A 20,709-nucleotide genomic window follows, 5' to 3' on the forward strand; every position below is an offset into this window, starting at 1 on the left:
AGCCCAGGTTACTCTTTCACATGATGGAAACAAGGTGTGCAAGAACCAGAAGGAGAGAAGAAGTACTTAATGTCAACTGCTGGCCCAAACCTTGTGATGGGGACTTGGGCTGCAGCTGGAAATCACAGAGCTCTCCCAACTCACTATGACATACCAAGGCCTGGTCTCAGCTTCTCTTGTACAGCACAACCTGCTCTTGTAATCACCTTCCACAACCACCCACTATTTGATTTAAATTAATTGGCTTACTGCTGAGATTGGTACATTTCGGCTGTGCTGATGTCACCTAAAGTTCCCACAACCCACCCCAGCTGTGAAAACAAGTAGATTTAAGTCTTGTCTGGGCCACGACTGAGTGTGTAAGAAGCCAACACAATCCAATTAGGGAATATATATCCCAGACCTCATTTATCCTCATGTCTGAACAGCCAAGAGATTTAACTGGTTACCAGTCCTGCAATGTTTGGGAGCAGCTCAGCCATTAATCTATAGGGATCTGTTTTGCTAAACAAGAATAAAGCCAGGATTAGCAATCTGACTCAGATTTGCTAGGTCAGACTGGAGGTGGCCCAAATCAGGGCTGTTCCCAAGAGGTCTGAGCTGCTTTGTTGTTTGGCACATCATGAAACGGATTGGATAAGTGCTGAGAATTAGGAGACACCAAAAGCCTCAAGTGGCTACAGTAGTTTTCCTCACTCCACACATTCCCCACAGGAGGGGGTAATTCCTTTGGTAGGCACCCACCTTCTTCTTTATGGTCATTGCACTACGCAGGTGAATGGCAAGCTGGCGGATATAGATGAAGGCATGCTGGTAGGAGGTATGTGTGTCCAGGGCATACATCTCTGTCAGCGTTCGCTGCATGAAGTTGATCATGGGCAGCACATTGGGGGAGGTAAACCTTGAATTCTTCACAAACGCAATGTACATTTGCTGTTGGGGAAAAGAGAAATGAGATACAACCACATTGAAGTCAGAACAAAACCTTCCCAACCCCAGTGTTTCCTATAAGAAACAGCCACTTATAAAGAATAAGCAAAGGTAGTTTTAGCCTGCTATTTCCTCAGCAGAGCCAGAAAAGAGGATCTTTTCACCTCTACATTGTTCAGCACAGAGCCGGAAAACACCCTTGCCATTGCTCCTCCAAACAAAGAGAGGAAAGAACTGGCGGGGTGGCTTTGAGTCATACATGCCTACAGCTGGTCACAGTAGCTAACAGGACCCTCTTTGCAACAACAGTAATGAAGCAAACTACACTTGGGAACCTCAGCTATTAGCTGAAAGATGAGAGCAGCTCAGCAGCACCAAAAATCATCAGTATTTACCCTGCACAGACAATTACCAGAAGCATCGCCTGCTAAGACTCTGCCTATGTGCCTCCTGCAAGAATGGCAGTAGTAACAAACAGGAGACCACACTTCAACCTAACTATTTCTCCCAGTTAATCTTCTGGAGGTGCCAATACCTGATCACACAACACAGCTTCTGCCTTAAGGTTTTTGCATATGACTTCAGGAAAGCTATAGAGTAAAAGAAATGTCAGGCTTACCTTGAGCAAGGGACTTAGGTACACCTCTTTCCTGTGGCGGCAGATCTTGTTCAGCACAAGGAAGGACAGTACTCTTACTGTTTCTTCACCCGTGCTCCACAAATGGATTGCTTGCTGTAATGGAAAAGATGCAGATAAGCAAAAGGACAAAGAGCCCCTCCTGCTAACAGAAAGGCCTGAGCCCTCCCCCTCCACATCAAACAAAGCAAGGGAACCATACATCTTTACCAGAGCGTTCCCAGCCTCATCTAAATGACATGTTGCAGTTTTTCATGCCAACACATCGCCCTGTTGCCCTCTTTCTGCTCTTCCACACCTCCTCTGTTGCTCTTAAGCACTTAGCAGTTGTGACTAAGTTTCTGCAAAAATATTCCACCCCCAGCTCTTAAGAGTGTAATAGCATCACAGACTAAACACAGCCTCAGCACCCAGGCAGCAAGTACTCCATCTGCAGCAAGGAAACAGACAGCTTCCCCAGAACACCCTCGCCACTTTGTGTGAGGACTAGCAGTAGTAACACACAGCATTGTGCCCACTCATCTCACCATGAAAGTGTTTCACAGCAGCCAGAAAGCCCAGAAAAGAAGCAAAAAGTCCTTCCTGGGACTGGAAGAGCAAATCCAGTCTTGACCAGACTACCATGAAACCACAGCATGCCACCTTACCTTGAGAAGCATCCGGCACTGCTTTGGAAAGGATAGATAATAAGGCACTATGGAACTGACGTGCTGGAGGACTGCTGCTCCAACAGAGGCTTCTGTTAAACAAGACAGGAGCTACAAGGAAAAACAAAGAAAGCTTAGTTAGCCTGTAGTCTTCTTTTAACTATTAAATATCTCATTTTGTTGTTCCCAAGTAACTGTGTTACCAGAGGACTGGAATAAAGCCTCTTCTAGAAGGAAGCCCAAAAAAGCAAGCTATATCAGGAACAGAACAAGTCCATGACAGGACTGCCTTGTTAATTAATTCTTTGACTGCTTGGCTCTCCTTTTAGTGATGGTGAGCAAAAGCTCACCCACCTCATTTCAAAACACCCAGATCAGAAACCCACAGATACAAATCCCAGTGCTGACAACACAAACATGAGGTTTCCTCACCTGGATGGTACAAGACAGGTACATTCTTACATCCAGTCGCAATTTGCTCCAAAGTGGACTGCTGGTAGGAAGGACCATTCTAGAAGCAAACAAGAATTGGGCTTCGATTTAAAAAGCAGTAACAAAGCACGAAGAACAGCGGATTAGTTTCCTCAGTTCTGCCAGTCAGTAAAAACACCTGCTTGAAGTACTTGGCCTTGCTTTGTGTAGAAGGCTTGGCTCCCCTCTTTCTCCGAAATCTGACTCACAATGCCTTAACACTGCTCTTGAACACAAGCACACACAGTTCCAAATGCCCTTCTGTTAAACCCACATGCACTGTGCAAGAAGCTGAAGTCTAACATTAAAGTGGATGCACTTTCAGAGGGGAAAAAAGGAAACCTGGCTAGGCAGCTCTGAGACAACTTCATAACTGTTTAGGAAGAGTTGCCATCTTTTTTCCAGTCTCACTGCCAGAATGTAGTTCTGAAATAATCCCAGACAGCTCTCACCTGCAGTTCTCACATCACCCCAGACTTACTTTTGTTTGTTCTTAGGGGCTTTCACAAGCAGCAGCTTTTGCAGGCAGCTGAAGAGGTCCCGGATACAGAAGGATACAAGGGCATTGAACACTGGTTAGAAAAAGTTAAAGCATTTACAAATGATCATTTTCCATATATATTCAGAGTTCCCCAGCTAACCTGAGAAGTGCTCCTTGAAGAGCTCAAGTCAGTAACTCCTACAGAGCTAGAGTTTCCACAAGCTTCCAGCCCACCCCTTGATTTCTGGTCAGAAATATACCACTCTCCCCCCAGATACAACCTCGAGCTCATATAAAAGGGAGCAAAGGCATGGTGACAAGTTCTATCTTCTCTATGCTACAGCATAATAATGCTGTAGAGGTGATCTAGATCTGCACTATTTTGACAGGTCCTCATTAGGGATATATGAGCTTGACAGAAGAACTGAGCTCCAAACTACATTAAGGTTATAGAATGTCATCGGGTGAGAAAACAAAACAGTCTTGTAAGATCAGTCCTAGAGACAATAGCAAGGAAGAAAGGGTAAGTTTGCCCCATCAGTACTTATCTCACTCTCTCCCAACAGAGAAGCCTGCCATACTCTGTGTGAAAAGGGAGGGAAATCAACTCACCTGCAGCATCAAGGACTTGAAACTTGCTGGGATCAGCCCCACCACTGTCTCCTTTGGTAGTTGCTACAGCTGCTTTGAATGCTTGAGTGATTTCATGGAAAAGTCTTGGTGTCAGCCCTCTCTAAGGATAAAAACCAGACATTAAACTTCTGAAGCACTTTACAGGGATAGGAGTGCTGGAATTTATTTTAAGTGTAAAAAAACAATAAAACATTCAATGCAAGAAAAAGCATCAAGATAGTTGCAAGTGCTAACAGCTTTCACCTGCTTTAAAATAAGCTTAGGGCTTTTAATTGGTTGGGGGGCAGAAGGATGGAGAAGCAGAAACAGCTGCAAGCAATTATCTAACTTAACCTTTCCCTCCCACTCTCAGATGCAGCAAGATATTTCATCAGAGTACAATGCTCAAAATGGGACTTGAAATAAGTTCTTGGAACTGTCCAAGTCACAATGCACAGCAATACAATGAACAAGAATTAATCTTTCTGCCTTCTTCTGACCCACTCCATTTTCTCTATCTTACCCTTCAGAGCAAGAGTAATAAGAGCCCAAGTAAAAGCTACAAAGATAAGTCATGCTGAACTAACACGAGCTCTATGGGCAGAACCAGCACACTATACCCTCTGTACTTCTATGAAAGATGCACAAATTAAAAGACAGCCTTTAGAGATGACATCATGTGAGCAAGCATATAAAAGAACGTGCTCCAGTGCTTTGTATTCTCACTCCTTGCTCACCGCTGCTGCTTTCTTCCATTCCTCAACCATCTTCAAGTTCACGGGGATGGATTCAACTTTCTTCTGTTTGACTTTCTCATGTTCTTCATCATCATCATCATCATCATCTTCACCTTCATCACTTGCTTCCTAAAAAAGTTGATATTATACCAAGACTAAGAAAACATACACTTATTTTCTGGTCTTATCTCTTCTGCTGATTAACTACTGAAGAAGAAAGCAAGCAGTAGCAATTTGCATTAATGGTGTTACCAGCACTTTGTGTAAAGTTATAACAAAATTAAGGTTATTACAAAGCCCAATAAAGCTACTTCAGCCCTGCAGCTTAACTCATGCACAGTTCAAAGCCACAGCTGATTTCTGGATTACAAGCACTGCAGCTAATCTGTGGAGAACCTGTGCAAGCATCAGCCCAAACGTAATTAATAATGAATTGTACTGAATACTGCACTGAAACATTTAACACATCACTCAAGTTCTGCATTCTGCTACCTCTAATGTGTCAGGTGGGATGTGCAACCCTCCCTCTTCCTCCTCAGAACTGTCCGAAGCATCAAAGTTCAGCAAAGTTCGGTCATTTTCTTCCAAAAACTTGTAAAATTCAGGATCTTTTTCCTTCAGTCGGGAGAGCTGGTCTTTATGCTCAGATGCCTTTCCCTTTTTTCTGATAGAGAAGAATTAAAACATGTTTACTCATAGCGCTCTATGAAAAGCAAGCAACCACCGGGGCACTAAGCACACCTGCAGCTCATTAGAGTGATGACTGGATAATCAGGGCTGTGGCTTCTACAGCTGCTCTGGAAGGCCTCAAAGTTTGGTTTAACTCAGGATTAAGCAATGACAGAATCATCAGATGGCTTCAGATGGAAGAGACCTTAAAGCCCACACAACCCCAACACCTGCTGTGGGCTGGGTGCCCCCTCAACCACATCAGCCTGGGCCTGGACACCTCTGGGCAGCAATATCGGGGTCTCATTGCCCTCTGAGTAAAACGAGGCCTGGAAGGCTGCAGTGTGCTGTCCTCAGAGCCTTCCCTTCCCCACGAGAAACAAAGGCAGCTCACACAGCCTTTATTAAGAGCCCGGCCTTCTCCCACTCCATACTGTGATAGAAACCCACCTCCAAGCCCAGTCTGACCCCCCCCCATTCAGCCCAGGCTCTCACCGCGCGGCCGCCTTGGCCTTAGGCCGCCTCCCCCCCGCAACCGGCCGGGCCTCCTCCTCAGAACCGCTGTCGGGCTCCGACTCGAAGCCATTAGCGAGGAACTCATCGACGCTCAGCTCCTCCAGCCTCCTGCGGGACCAAAGGAGAGGAATGAACAAGGAAAGCCGAGCGGAACGCAGCCCAGCCCCAACCAGGCCTCCCCCAACACCGCAGCACTCACCTCCTCCCAGCAGCCGCCATGCCGCCCGCACGCTCCTCGCGGCCGCCGCACTTCCGCTCCCAGAATACCTCGCGGCGCCTCCACACGTACGGGGGCGTGGCCAAGCTTCGTGTGGGCGTGGTCTCGCCGTTAACCACGCCCATAACTCCGCCCCCTTGTCCTCCAGGCCCCGCCCCGCCGCGGGGCTGGCAGCAGCGGCGCGGGCAGAGCGGAGCCCGCAGCATCCCGCGGGCCGGGCCGTGCGGAGCCGTGAGTAGCCCCGGTACGGCCCTACCGGGCACGGTGAGGGCGATCGGGGCAGGGAGACAATAGGAGGGACCGGGTCCGAGCGGAGGGAAAGGCTCGGGGTCGGTGGGGCTGCGGGCGGGGCTTTGCAATGAGGCGTCCCGGGAGATCGGCGGGTGTAGCCCCGGAGCAAGTTGGCAACGCCGGGATGCGGAAGGGCTGCGTTGCGTTTCGTATCCCTCCCGTTAAGGTTGTCCCCATCCCGACCCGTTGTGTGTCCGGTCACGGAGCCATCCCGCTAATGCAGAGCGGGGTTGTCGCGCTGCCGGGCCCGGCTGTGGCTTTGCGGTCGCGTTTTGTGTCATCTCTCCGTGGATGCACAGCGGTTGTTTGGGTGCTGTTTGCTGCGGGAGAGCTGAAGGGCAAAGGGAGAGATGTCACCGCGGGTCGGTGGTACCCGGGGGATGCGGGATGCAGTGAGAGATGGGGTTTTGGGGGCCTCTGCAGTGACCGTCAGAGCACGGAGATCTCTTCTTGCTAGGAGCCAGCAGGGCAGCAGGGGGCTGGAGTCATCAGCAGCTGCTGGGCTGGGCCAGCAGAGTACACGGATTGTGTCCTGGAATGCTGGGGTCTCTGCAGAATAAAGCCTTGGCAGTGCTGAGTGCTCCCCAGCAGGAGGGAGAGCAGCTCCAAGGGTGATTCAGCAACACGGGGATCTGATGGTTGCTGGGTGGATGGAGGCAACTTCTTGGCTCCAAGGACTGAGAGGAGCCTCAGAGGTCTCCCGACCATCCATTTGTTATGTAGGGATGGGGATCCTGCAACAGGTTTGTGATGCCTGCATGCCAGTGCTCTGTGAGATGCTCCTTTGGTCCCAGTGAGGAAGTCACCCAGACTCCCTAAGTGCAAAATAGCTGTGGCTGGAAGGAAAAAGAAAACAATGCAGCTCATCTGATGTTCCCACAGCTGCTGGTTGCCCCGTTTGCAGCACCAAACTGGCTCCAAGTGGGACACAGAGTGCTGTGCAGATCCCAAATGAAGTAAGGTCACCTGACATTGTGGACTTGTAGGCTCACATAGGATGTAGTGAGCACAGTGGTGATGGGTTAGAGTTGGACTAGATGATCTTAGAGGTCTTTTCCAACCGGTTAGGATCACTGCAGCCAAGCAACCACCTCTGCAATCTCTCCTCCCTGCAGCCCAAATTTCCCTCCTGACCCTGGTATTCAGCACAGCACTGAGTGAGCCTGAAGGATTTGGGAGCTGATTGATGTGTGAATGAAGCAAACAGCATCTAATTCAGAGCAGGAGATGGCAGGAATTGTAGTTCCCTCTCTCTTGGCTTGATGGTCTAGGATTGAATGGAGCCTTTCCTTAGCACCTTGGGTGACAAGGAAGGTCCCTTGTCCTTCTCTCGGCTTCTTCCTTGTCTCTCCTACCCTCCTCCACCATTGTCACCTTGCTTCATGTCATCAGCACTCCCTTGAGATGCCAGTTAGTAACCCATGGGGGTCATTCCTGCTTGATGTCAAGGCAGCACTGCCGAGTAATCAGTGGATCACGGAGTCATTCAGGTAGGAAAAGACCACTGATGCCCCCAGCTCCTATCCCAGCCCATCCTCACGGTGCCCACTGACCACAGCCTGTTCCAAGCTGGCCCAATGCCACCCTCTGCAGTCACCATTGCTGTGCAGAGCAGGAAGGCACAGTGCTATTTGAAGGGTGATGGCAAAGGGTGTTGTTGGGGTGTTGCTTGGAAAGACTGGGAGCCAGGAGTTCAGAGCTGCCTGCACCTGATCCAGGCTCTGCTTGTGACTCTGTTTGCCTTTCTGAAGAGTGATTTGGGGGTCCGAGGTGTCTGTCAAAGGGGCTGGAGGAGCTCACGAGTGCCACTGTGATGGGCAGTGCAATTGGAGCTCGTGCCATAAAGCAGCACTGGATGTGACAGCTGCTCTCCATTGTCTGCTGAATGATGCTGGGAAGGGGGATTTGGGACATGGCCCACATTTCCAGCCCTTGGCAGAAGCAGGAGGGCTGGTTTTTGCTTAGATTTCGGTGTGCTTTGTGCTGGACTGTAGGAGCTGCTCTGTGATCCCAGTGCAGCTGGAGACCTTCACCTTTTGCTGAGCATCTCAAAGGCATCTTTCTGAATTAGTTTCCATTTCTTGTTTCTTCCCGTTGCGGGAATTGAAACCATGCAGGTCCCGACCCATTACTTGGTGTGACCCAAATGTCAGCACAGCTGCCTCTGAACCCATCAGCTGTGTATGGAGCTGCTGCCATCCCCTGCATGCAAGGAATGTGAGAGCTGCATTGAGGATATCTGCAGGGAGATATCCTGGGTGAGGTGTGCATGGGGCAGGGAGCAGAGTGTGCATCCCAGGAGGCACGAGGCGGGCCAGGCTGAAATCCTTTCTCTTTTTTCATATATGGGAGCAAAGGCACTTCTGAATATTGGGTTGGGGTAACTGGGATCTAAACAAAACACCCCAGGAGAAATGGGGAGAAAAGCTTCCAATAGGAGACCTCCAGCCTTCCATATGCATCAGAACCTATTGATTACAACGTGCTGAGCTGCTGAAAGGCACTGACTAGGTCAATGTGCTGAATGCCCTTCTTGCCTGAAGCCAGCACTGTGTCTATGCTGTAGAGCTTACAATTGTGTGCAGCATTCCCCTGCCCTCCCCACCCCCCCCTTGCCAAAGCTCCACATCCTCTCTGGCAGCTTGTCACTTCTCTGCAGATGTCTAGACAGGAGGATTCAGTGCGTGTCACTTATGCCTAATTCATTTAAAAAACACACACACACAACACAACCCTACAGAGAGCTGGGGATTCTCAGTCCTGCAGACTCAGCGCTGTCTGTGGCTCTCAGATTAATTCCACTGCTTGCAGGAGCAGCACAAACCTTGCTTGCCATCCACAGCGTGAAGGCTGGGGGAACAGGAGGGGGGATGTGGGGTCACTGGGGGGGGTACAACCAGCTCTTTATGGGGGCTCTGCTGCTCCATGGGCTCGTTGCAGCTCAGAGCAGTGCACTTCCCAGTCCTGAGCTTCCTCACAATTGGTAACTTCATCTCTTCCAGGCTGAACGCTTGATTAACCTCATGTTAAAGACGAGCTGCTGCACGCTGTCCGTTCAGATTCCCTGGACGAAGGTGGAGCGAGGAAGGGCTGAATTTCTCTGTGCTGTAGTGAGGGCACAGAGTGTCCTGTCTGTGCCAGCGATGCCAGCACAGGCTCTGCTGAGGACTAGATTTAGTGCCCTGGGTGTATACAGCTGGATGATTTCCAACCTGCTTCAATCACTTTTGCTGTCGGGAAGGGAGAGGGAGAGGTAGCAGAGCAATATATTCTAGCATGAGCTGTGTCAGGCCCTCTGAAATCAGCAACAAATGCGGGCTATCTCAGTTCGAGGTATAAGGGCAGGTAGTGTGCATCAGCTGCAGCTTGTGCAAACGGCTCTGCTGTCTCAGAGCTGCCTACTGCAAGAGGATTACTGATGCTAGCTTAAAGCTTCTATTCAGACGCAGCCCGGAGATGCACCAGAAGGCATGGCTCAGCAAGAGCACGCAGCTTAACGGGACCTCTGTGATGCCAGATGGAAGGGGAGATGTGTGGGCAGCCTGCATTGTGCCCAGCCAGGTTCCTGGGTGTCGGTATTGCTGTGTTGGTGGCTTCACGCTGCAGCAGCACAACAGCAGCTATTGTTCCTGCCAGCTCAGCTGGTTGTGTCTCATGATTGCTGAAGGGAAGGAGCAGACCCTGGAATGCAAGAGAACATCATCTCCCCAGCCTGGCTCCAAGAGGGAGGAAGATGCTTCCCCACCTGAGCTGGGCAGCAGTTGCTTGTGCTCCCCTGTTCTGCCCAGTCTGGCTTTCCTCTGAGTTGTAATGTTAACTGAGCATCTCTGTTCATTATGGGAATGCTGGATGCAGAAAGATGCTTGCTGGGAAAAGGGTCAGGACTCATCCCAGTGTGGTTAGATGTAGGGATTCTGAGTGCTGGTGTAGGGCTGCTTTCACCCTCTCCATCCACCTGGCCAGCTATGCAGGGTATCTGCTGGCAGACAAAGACCTCCACCCAGGGCAGCCAACAAAGGGCCATTCTGCAGGGCCTTCCTGGGCTTAAGGGGCCATCAGTGAGCTTCTCCCTGGCGGATGCTCTGCTCCCTGCTTATTGCTCAGCACGTTTCTCTTCGCTCTCAGCCAAAATATGGGGTGTTGTTTTTTCTTGTGTGTGTGTGCGGAGAGAACAGACCTCCCTTTGGGCAGGGATCATTTGCATTCATTAACAGAGCTGTTATGCATGGCCACGCTCTGTCGCAGAGGAGCCAAACAAACGCCTGCCTCTTTTTTTTTTGTCATAACCCAGGAGTCATTACAAGTCAGCACTGCATCCGCTCTGGCTGATGCATAACACGTGCACTTGGGCTGCTGCATGCCCCACAAAAGTGGGCTTGTATGGATTTCCCCCCCTAAAGCCCTGCACACTGCCTTACTGTCTCCTGTGGTCCAGGCGCTGTTCCCCATTAATTATATCTTAGCAGGGCTCATAGACTTTCATTTCCTGGGAATGAAGTTTGCTTTTCCATGTGCTGATGCATGGGGCCAAGAGGGAGGAGGGCTTTGTAATAGCTGTTTCCCTGTGTAGATACTAAAGGAGGACCCATCCATGGGGTGGAGGTGCTGCTGGGGACCTGGGGTCACTTGGGGGGGTTGGGGTGGTGTCTCTATTGAGTGCTGCTTGGTTGCTTTGGAGCCCAATGGCACAACTGCAGCATGGAGCACTGGGACGTAGGAGGTGCTGGTGGGGTTCTGACCGAGCTCAGAGGTTCACTGCAGGGAATAATGTCACCCTTGTCACTTCTGCATTTGTGCTTGCCCTGAGTTGTGCAATGACTCAGTGGCAGGGCTGGGAAGGGAGCCCAAAACTTCTGACCCTCTTTGGAAATGCATTTGATTGCTGGAGCTGAGGATGCGCTGGCAGCGATGTACCCTTCAGCTGTGCCCTCTGTCTGTCCCCACTGCTGCAGCCACATCCCATGCCACCCCCTGGAGGCAGGCTGTCCTCCCCATCCTACAAACACCCCGTCCTGCCTTGTCCCCTCTGTGCCCTCCTGGCAGTGATGATGGAGAGAAGGATGCTTGGTGGCCCTGGGGATGCTGCAGCTTTCTGCAGAGCTCTGTTCAGTCCTTAACTGATGGCACGAAGGGCACGGAGCACCCTGCTCTCCCTGCTGGAAAGCACTGCCTTCACGTTGCGCCCACCCTGGCAGCGAAGAGGGAATCTCACATCACACTGATGATGCACAGAGGGCATTGCAGGCTTCTCTCCCACTCAGCAAAGATGTTTATTCATCCTTTCCCTCCTCCAGACTCTAGTACATGACACAACTGCTATTTAAACATCAATAGAGCTTCCGTGGCTGAGCCGGCACAGCGTGGGGGGGCTCTATTTTTAGGCTGGAGGTGTGGCGAGGCAATGGGGAGCAGAAGGGATTCTCTCTCCGCAGGGATGTGGGGGCTGGTGGATGGATGTGGCACAATGACTTCCTTCCTTCCTCCACGCTCCCCTCCTCCCTCCTGGGATGCTGCAGCGGGGCTGCTGGGCTGTGCCTGGTTAGGGGATGCAAGAGGGTAGCGTGCCCTGCTTGTTTCTTGTACAGGCTTTGTAGAGTCAGAGAATACTCTGAGTTGGAAGGGACCCATAAAGATCATATGGAATCTTAGAATTGCTCAGGTTGGAAAAGACCTTAAAGATCCTCAGTGTCCAACCGCAGCCCAACCATCCCACCCTAAGAACCCTCCGTTAAATCATGTCCCTTCACATGCAGGAGGTGGTGGGACATCAAGGAAAAACCACGGCTGTTGTAAAGCAGTGCCCTTCTGACAGCAGGTGAGGAGGATGCTGACCCACAGATGGGCTTCACAGAGCAGTGAAGACCCTCAGCCCATATACATGAGAACCATGGGACTTGTATGGATCTCAAGCCAGTAAGCTTTGCGATAACACTTTATTTTCCCTCACTCCAGTGACGTCGGGAAGGGAGAACTCCAAGCACAGCCATGGAGGGAGGCATGCAGCTCCTCAACCGTGATGGCCACAGCATCTCACACAACTCCAAGCGCCACTACCACGATGCCTTCGTGTGCATGAACCGCATGCGGCAGCGCGGGCTGCTCTGCGACATCGTGCTGCACGTGGGCACCAAGGAGATCAAGGCCCACAAGGTGGTGCTGGCGTCCTGCAGCCCCTACTTCCACGCCATGTTCACAAGCAAGTAGCCTCCTCCTCTCTTCCCCTGTATCCCTCTCTTTGCTGCACACCTCTTCCCTTCCTGTCCATCTCCTCCCTTATGGAAGCTCTTCCAAGAGCCATCTCTTTATCAGGCATAGCTGAGCTCGTTCATTGCCAGCTTGCATCCCCTCTCCCTTGATGACCTTCTGCACTACTATGTTGTCTGTCTACAGTTCAACCAGGCCATGGGCATTGCATAGATATAGAATAGGCAGGAGCTGGATGGCAAGAAACATGCCGAGGTCTGTTGTTCATATCTGGTGTCTGTGTTGCCCCAGATGAGATGAGTGAGAGCCGCCAGACCCATGTGACGCTGCACGACATCGACCCTCAGGCCCTGGAGCAGTTGGTGCAATATGCTTACACAGCAGAGATCGTGGTGGGAGAGGGCAATGTGCAGGTAGGACCCCCCCCCAACCCCCAGGCCTATCTATCCCATAAAGCCTTACCTCTGGAGCTCTTCTCTCCCTGTGCTCAGGGCTTTTGAAATTGGTGATGGAAATGGTGCTTCCTTGCCCTGGAAGCTCCTTTTCTTTCCCCATTCTTTTCTATTGCCCAGACACTTCTTCCTGCTGCCAGCCTGCTACAACTCAATGGGGTGCGGGATGCTTGCTGCAAGTTCTTGCTCAGCCAACTTGACCCATCTAACTGCCTGGGGATCCGGGGCTTTGCCGACACACACTCCTGCAGTGACCTCCTTAAGTCTGCACACAAGTACGTCCTCCAACACTTTGTGGAGGTGTCCAAGACGGAGGAGTTCATGTTGCTGCCTCTTAAACAGGTGAGATCCTGATGGAAGCATGAAGGTGTGGGACCGGCAAGGCTTTTCTTGCTCTGTTCTAAATAGCACAATCAGAACAAGACAGGAGATAGCAGGGGAATGCAGCCAGATTCTGTGCTTCTGTTTGATGGGGAAACAATACATGTGGAGAATGCTGTCAGAGAGTGAGCTTAATCCCCTGTGAAATAGGGATGGGTGGGCAGCAGGGAGGATAATTGCTGTCACTGGTGCCTGCCACCCAAGCTCTGAATGCTCTGCCTTCTCCCTGGGAGCACAGACCTGGGAGCCACTTCTCTCCATCCATCCCTGGGGCTGTGGGGTGCATGGCAGCAAGGGGGATATGGCTCTCCACCTGCTCCAGCTCTGTCCTTGGCAGGCAAAGCAAGCACACTGTGAGCAGCCAGAGCACCTGGCTCCATCCCATGAAATATTGAAGGGACCCGTGCAAGCGGAGTATTCTGCCTGATCTCACTGATGTTTATTGGAAGTGTCAGGCATTGCAGCAGTCTCAGATGCAGAAAGGAGGGAATGAACCAAGGAGGGGACCGAGGGCAGAGCTGTTTCTACACCGGGGCTGTGAGGAGGGGGAAGCACAGCTGCAGCTGCTTGCTGGGGGACCAGCTGCCCTTAGCTGTGTGCCCCCCTCAGCCACCAGCGTCTGCAGGAGGCTGCTTTGTACCTCTTTGTGCTGGTCTGCTGGGCCAATTCCCTGCTGTGGGAACGTGTCCCTTCCTCCTGCGCTGCACCAGCTGGGAGTTGCCTTTTCCATCCTTCTTTGCAGGTGCTGGACCTTATTTCTAGTGACAGCCTCAATGTGCCATCAGAGGAGGAGGTGTACCGGGCTGTGCTCAGCTGGGTCAAGCATGATGTGGACAGCAGGAGACAGCATGTCCCCAGGGTGAGTCTGCTGGGGAAGATGGCCTGGTTCAACCCAACACCGCTGATGTCTGGTCTGGGTGGGTGAATAGAATGGGAGGGAATGGCCTCACATTGTGCCAAGTGAGGTTCAGATTAGAATCTTAATGATGCTGTGATTCTAAGGAAGCTGTAGGGCTGCCAGAGAATGGACTGTGGGCAGAAATAGGAAGGGGAGGAATGGGGGCTGCGCTGCTGAACCCTTCCCACCTCACTGATGGGATGCAACCTCTCTCTTTTCAGCTCATGAAATGCGTGCGGCTGCCCCTGCTGAGCCGGGACTTCCTGATGAGCAACGTGGACACGGAGCTGCTGGTGCGGCACCACTCGGAGTGCAAGGACCTGCTGATCGAGGCCCTCAAGTACCACCTCATGCCTGAGCAGAGGGGGGTCCTCAGCAACAGCAGGACCAGGCCACGGCGCTGCGAGGGGGCCAGCACTGTGCTCTTTGCTGTGGGTAAGGCTCTCCCAACGCGGGGATTACCTTCACATCTGCACAAAGCTCCAGCTTTCCAACCTTTCCTGGGGTTTACTCATGGCCTTGGGAATGATGAGTGCTTTGTTTGCAGGTGGGGGCAGCCTGTTTGCCATCCATGGGGACTGTGAGGCCTATGACACACGGACGGATCGCTGGCACATGGTGGCCTCCATGTCAACCCGTAGGGCCAGGGTGGGCGTCGCGGCCATTGGGAACAAGCTGTACGCTGTAGGCGGGTAAGGGGTAGGGGCAGGGATCTGAGCCAAGACCAGGCCATGGGGTCTGCCCAGGGCACAGGCCTTACAGTCTGAGTTCTCACACTTTGTTTTTCTCCCTGTAGTTACGATGGGACCTCAGATTTGGCCACGGTGGAATCCTACGATCCTGTCACCAACTCTTGGCAACCGGAGGTGTCTATGGGCACCAGGAGGAGCTGCCTGGGGGTAGCAGCACTTCATGGGCTTCTCTATGCTGCTGGGGGGTACGATGGGGCCTCGTGCCTGAACAGGTAGGGAATGGCTGGCTGTGGGCTCCTCCATTGCTCTTGCATGCTCTGTCCTTGGTGCTGGGTGCTGGGAAATCCACAAGGTCCGCTCCTGACAGAGTAGATTTCTTGCAATCCAGCTCTGTGTCTTTGGCACAGGGAGTTTCTTCAAGGGAAAACAAACAAACAAACAAACAGACAACACCGTTCTGCCGTCCTCTGCCCAAACCAAACGTGGCCTTTGTTAGTTCTTCCCTCCATTTTTCCCTCCCTTTTCCCAAGCTTCCTTGGGAGCTGCCCAGGAGGGCTTGTGTCAAAGGGCTTTGAGCTGGGCCTTGCCAGTGTCACACCTGAATTCCTGTGTCCCTGCCTGCTGCAGCGCAGAGCGGTACGACCCTCTGACAGGCACCTGGACCTCCATCGCTGCCATGAGCACCAGGAGACGCTACGTCCGGGTGGCAACGCTAGGTGGGTGCTGGCATGAGGACACAACCTGCTTCTGTGCAGACTGTCTCTTGCATTTCTGGTGGTTCCTTCTGATGTCCTGTTCAAGTTCCTGCCCCACCTTCCTCACATTCCCTAGCTGTGGGTCCGGGTAGCCCTGACATTCCTCTGCTATGTCCTGACATACTCCTTGCCTTTGCCTTGCTCCTTGGTTTCTTGTAGTAGTTGGAGGCAGCTCCCCAGGGGACCCCACAACTTGCTCCTCAGCCCCTTTGTGTTCCCTTCTAGCTTGGAGCAATGGGGTTGGCTGCAGGAGGAGACCAACTTATTCCTCCTCCCCTATGAAAGGGGGACAGTTCCTCTCCAAATCATGCAAGTAGTAGTGTGGTGTAAAACTGCCTCTACAAGAGGTGTCACAGCATTAGGTGTCTCTACAATGTCTCACGGCTCCATTGAGTTCTGTCCCTAGGGAGGATGCAGGGTGAGAAGTGGCCATTTCATTGCTTAGTGAAGCTCTGGGGTCGATGCAAGTGGGGTCAATGCAAGTACTACCACCTCTCCTCCAGCTGGGGTAGCACGCAGCTTCTCACCATCCCACCATCAGCTGCGAGGTATCCCCCACTGCCTCTTCCCCGTTGTCTGCTTTCAGCTCTCAGTGCTGACTCAGAGGTTCCCTCCCCTCCATCACAGCTCATACACCTCCTTATTGGCCTTCCCCATGCTCCAGCCCCCGCCTCTCAAAATAACCCTCTGCTCCAGCAGAGAGCACTATGCAGCTCCCATAATGAGGAGGTCAGGAAGCGGCAGGAGGGCGAGTTCTTTGGGAAGTGCTGAGAAATTGCCTGGTGAACCTTTCACAGTGCTGCAAGGCAGGGGGGAGCGGGGAGCCGTGCTGAGAGCTGCTTGGCTGCTGGGGAGTGGGGGCACTGTGGGGGGCATGCAGCCCATGGCCCCCATGGGCACCCCATAAATCCTGTGCTGGAACTGCTGCTGTGCTTTGTAGCTAATCTGTGTGTGTGTGTGTGACTGTCTTTGCAGAAGGCAACCTCTATGCTGTTGGGGGATACGACAGCTCATCCCACTTAGCCACAGTAGAAAAGTATGAGCCCCAGGTAATTACAAAAGAAAGCATGCCTGGTAACCCTCCTCTTCCTCCTCTTCTCCTGGTGGGTGCTTGATGGAGCCCTGCAGGAAACCAGTGGGCACAAGAGAACACTGCAGACTGTGGGCAAGCAGCTATGCATGGTTCTGTAGCACACCACATTGGTGGTACACGAAATAGAGGGGGTCTCGACCCCTTCACCAGCTCTTTTGCAGGGACTGAGTGCACTCCAGAGCAAAAACTCACCCGTGCAAGCCCTGAGATCTCTCTCTCTCAGACTTTCAGCCCCAAGAGCTCTCTCTGTCCCCATTGCCTGAGGTCCTTACTGCATCCCCCTCCCAGCAGTTAGCTGGGATTGCAGAGTGGGCTATAGGGTCTGGGGTCCTGTAGCTCTGTTAGAGCAGGCTGCATTAGTTCCGGAGGCTTTCAGAACAGCCTTTCTTGTAAAGCCCCTGCCATACCTTGTGCAAATTTAACTAGATACAGCTCGATTCCCATGGCTGGGGTTCAGCTGTGACATGCTGGTAGGCTGGCACAGAGCAGTGCTCGGGGAAGGGCTCTGTCAACTGTGCTGTGCTTTCCTGAGCTGTCAGCAGAGGTCTCTCCTGGGGCACTGCAGTTCTTCCTGCAGGAGAGATTCTCCTTTGCAAATTTTGCTGTTGTCCCACTGCAGCTGAGCTGGAAAGGCAGCTTGGCCCCTGTGTTTGTGGCAGTGCTGCAGTCCAGCTCGTTGCTGGGCAAGCAGCTCATTGCCTCTGCTCCAGATAGCAATGGAATGAGGGTTGCTCCTCACTGGCCTTTTGGATGAAGGGGAAAGAGCTGGGGTCCTGCCAGAAGTCTTTTGGTTAGGGTTAGGGTTAGAGTACTTCCCTAACTGTCCTATCAGGGCTAAGATCACAGGGACACGTGGAAAACGACCCATACCTGTGTCTCACCAATGCATATTGCTCCTTTCCAGATCAACACGTGGACTCCCATTGCCAACATGCTGAGCCGCCGCAGCAGCGCAGGGGTGGCTGTGCTGGAGGGGATGCTCTATGTGGCTGGTGGCAATGATGGGACCAGCTGCCTTAACTCTGTTGAGCGTTACAACCCCATAACCAACACGTGGGAGAGCGTGGCACCCATGAACATCCGCAGGTAAGGAACTGCTGGGCTGCAGCTGCTGCAGGGAGGGTTGGGAGCTTGTCTCTGAAAGCCTTGCCTTACTTGGCACTGCAAAATGCAGGCCATGCCCAGGGGGCCGGTTAGCCCTGCTGGCTCCGTGCTCCCTGCACAAAGGCAGCAACATATCAGAGCAAAGGGAAAGACTGGAGGCAATGTTTGAGCCTCTGCACTGTCTCTGCGTGCTCCTTCCAGGAGCACCCACGACCTGGTGGCCATGGATGGATGGCTGTACGCGGTGGGAGGCAACGACGGCAGCTCCAGCCTGAACTCCATCGAGAAGTACAACCCACGTACCAACAAGTGGGTGGCAGCCTCTTGCATGTTCACCCGTCGCAGCAGCGTTGGGGTGGCCGTGCTGGAACTGCTCAACTTCCCACCCCCCTCCTCTCCCACTCTCTCTGTGTCCTCGACGAGCCTTTGACAAAGGATCGGGACCTGCCTTACCTCCAGGGGGTCGGGGGTCCGTCCTGCGGGGCAGCCGCTCGCTGTAGGAGCAGAGCAAAGGCATTGGCTGCCATCCCCAGCCCCTCTGCTCCCATGGAACCAGGAGCCATCCCTGGTGCACACCTCGGATCAACGAGCCCCAAACTATGCTTCCTGGGAGACCACCCTCCTTTCGCAGCACCAGGAGAGAGGGTGCTCCCACTCCATCCCCGGACTCATCTCACCGCTCTCCCAAAGGGTTACGTGTTTTCTTTGGGGAAGGGGACCTCAAAACCATCGCTGCTTATTGGATTCATGCAATCCAGCCGGTGCCACATGGGCAGCACAGCCAGCCCGGGGGGCTTTGCCATGGTGGGCAGTGCTCCTCCCGGGGACACGGTTGGATGTGCAACCCCCCTCCGAATGTCACTGTAGCCAAACTCTTGACCAAGCCTAATGTGCACTGTTAAAGACTCTGAGGCCACCGCATGGTTCTCAATGGTGTCTAATTGATGCCTTAAAAATACACAAATGAAGCCCAGCGAAGGGACAGGGCCTGGAGGAGGTGAAGTTTGGAGACCAAGCCTCAATCACAAGGACCCAACTGGCCATGGGGAGCCATGCAAGCGGATGGGATGGACCTGCCTGCACCCATCCCTGCTCCATCCACGCATCCCACTGCGCCGCCTGGCTGGGAACAGAGCAGCTCATTGCTGTTCCCCTCTTTGCAGAGCAGATTCTGGGTTGATGGCAAGGTCCAGCCTTCCAGACAAGGAGGATCGCCTTGGCATTACTTTTGTTGGCGTTAACTTTTCACCTTTTTTGGTTTATTTTTTAATTATTATTTTTAATTTGAACGCAAGATTTTCATGTTAATGACTTCATATCATTTTATTTTTACACTCTGCCGGTATTCCCCATCCCATCTGCTTTGGAGGCAGCAGAAGGGATGCAATTACTTTTCTTAATTGTTGATGAGATGATGACTGTGTCCTGGAAGACGTTCTCAATGGATGTGTGGGTGTGTGTGCATGTGTGAGATACCATATGTACAGTGAAAACAGCACGGATGGGACCGTACGCAATTAACAGCTCCTTGGCAATTAGGCAACCACTTTAAATGAAGGTTGAATCAATTAGCACCGTAAATCACAAGCCTGTCCTTCCAGACCTGTGCTATGGAACCTCTGGGGTTGCTTAGATTTCAGTGTGTGTGCTGTAGGGTGTGAAGCTTGGATTGGAAGAGTATTCCCTCATGTTGGAGGGGAATGACTCAGCCACCGGTACCTCAACAGGGTCCAGTTGTGGCCTTGGGAACGTGGTGAAATGTTGTTTGGTTGGTTGGGGCTGATGCCTTTTTCCTTGTTCCCACACTCCTCCTTTCCCATTCAACAGTGTTCAGATTTCACCCGTAGGATCGTAACCATGGAGTCACTGAGGTTGGAAAGAGCGCTAAGGTCATCGAGTCCAACCCCAACCCATCCCCACAGTGAAGGTGTTTAGCCTACATTTTCAATAGGGATTCCCTGCTTTCTCCACTCCTTGGGTTGAACGTTGAGTTTGGGATGAGCCAAGGATTCCCCAGCTTTGTTCACACTAACAAGGGTGAAATAGGCACAGAGTTGTGTGTGTGTGTGCATGGGTGTGTGTGTGTGCATGAGCAAGGTCTCAGTTCTTTTCTTGCCATCCCTGGAAGCAACACGAGGAGTGCAGTGCTGCTGGACTCCTGCAGCCAGCAACTCTGGGATCCTCTGCAAAGGAGATGCTGGCTGCTGAGGCCAACGGGAGGAATGGAAGAAGGGTGATGGGAACGTTCAGCAATGGAGATGCTGATCAGCACGGGCAGCATCACCTCTGTCACCCACCGGTTGGGCTCTGAGCAATACCAGCCCCGAGGCTGCTCTGCAAAACAGAAACCTGGGGAGCCTCCCGCGCCCCATGTCCTAACTATGCAGGTGCTCACTGCTTTCCTCTATATGAAACGAAGGAAGGGAAGGGAGAAACTGTCCCCGGAGCACCCCGACCTGCACTGTGTGGACACGAGGTGTCGGCACCTGCCCCCGGCTTGACACCGGGGCCGGGATTGCTTCTGGTGCTGCACGACCTCAGTGGGGCCGTGCATCTGTCTGTGTCCGTCCCTGCGTGGGGAGGAGAACCGCCAGCTCTCCGCGGCTCCTCTGCCGTCCTCACTTAGTGCTGTCTCACTCTAAATGTGCTGTTTCCTATGTGAGCTCCGTCCACCTGGGTGAGGGGGGATCCGGCTGTGTCCCGCAGGGGTCCAGCTGTGGCTGGCAGTGCTGACCCTGTTATGGGCACGGCTCGCCCCTCGCCGCTAGCAGACCCGCCGTGTCCACGTCCAACCGTCGTCACTTTGGTTTCTCTGTAAGTCACACCCCCCCCCCCCTTCTTATTTATGTGGAACTCTGTTTCAAGGAATTTTTTGCACTACATGGGACCAGGGAGGGGATAGAAGCAATACAAAGCCAACAT

The 20,709-nt window shown here is 52.5% G+C and overlaps 2 protein-coding genes across 4 annotated transcripts in view; one reads left to right on the top strand and one right to left on the bottom strand.

Moving 5' to 3' along the window:
• The window catches only part of NOC2L (NOC2 like nucleolar associated transcriptional repressor), a 29,110-nt gene extending 23,107 nt beyond the window's left edge, over positions 1–6,003 (bottom strand). For both annotated transcript variants that reach the window (XM_072354027.1, XM_072354026.1), the window contains exons 1-10: positions 5,900–6,003; positions 5,680–5,808; positions 5,008–5,179; positions 4,516–4,644; positions 3,779–3,899; positions 3,167–3,257; positions 2,647–2,725; positions 2,215–2,325; positions 1,550–1,663; positions 745–933 (exon numbers count right to left, since the gene is read on the bottom strand). In XM_072354027.1, the coding sequence (XP_072210128.1) occupies positions 745–933; positions 1,550–1,663; positions 2,215–2,325; positions 2,647–2,725; positions 3,167–3,257; positions 3,779–3,899; positions 4,516–4,644; positions 5,008–5,179; positions 5,680–5,808; positions 5,900–5,919 (1,155 nt within the window). In that variant the 5' untranslated portion in view covers positions 5,920–6,003. The remainder of the gene's footprint in view (positions 1–744; positions 934–1,549; positions 1,664–2,214; positions 2,326–2,646; positions 2,726–3,166; positions 3,258–3,778; positions 3,900–4,515; positions 4,645–5,007; positions 5,180–5,679; positions 5,809–5,899) is intronic.
• A 56-nt stretch (positions 6,004–6,059) lies between these two features.
• KLHL17 (kelch like family member 17) lies at positions 6,060–20,612 on the top strand. Of its 2 annotated transcripts, XM_072354029.1 has the most exons (13): positions 6,060–6,161; positions 11,962–12,023; positions 12,161–12,404; positions 12,704–12,825; positions 12,985–13,206; positions 13,988–14,104; positions 14,365–14,578; positions 14,691–14,835; positions 14,940–15,107; positions 15,463–15,551; positions 16,566–16,639; positions 17,588–17,769; positions 17,989–20,612. In XM_072354029.1, the coding sequence occupies exons 3-13, from the start codon at positions 12,194–12,196 to the stop codon at positions 18,215–18,217; spliced, it is 1,773 nt and encodes a 590-aa protein (XP_072210130.1). In that variant the 5' UTR covers positions 6,060–6,161; positions 11,962–12,023; positions 12,161–12,193; the 3' UTR covers positions 18,218–20,612. The 2 variants fall into 2 exon arrangements, with proteins under 2 accessions (XP_072210130.1, XP_072210129.1); XM_072354028.1 differs by lacking the exon at positions 11,962–12,023 and having other exon boundaries at positions 6,073–6,161.
• Positions 20,613–20,709: the final 97 nt, after the last annotated feature.

Source organism: Excalfactoria chinensis, chromosome 20 (assembly GCF_039878825.1).
Source record: "Excalfactoria chinensis isolate bCotChi1 chromosome 20, bCotChi1.hap2, whole genome shotgun sequence".
Lineage (NCBI taxonomy): Eukaryota > Metazoa > Chordata > Aves > Galliformes > Phasianidae > Excalfactoria > Excalfactoria chinensis.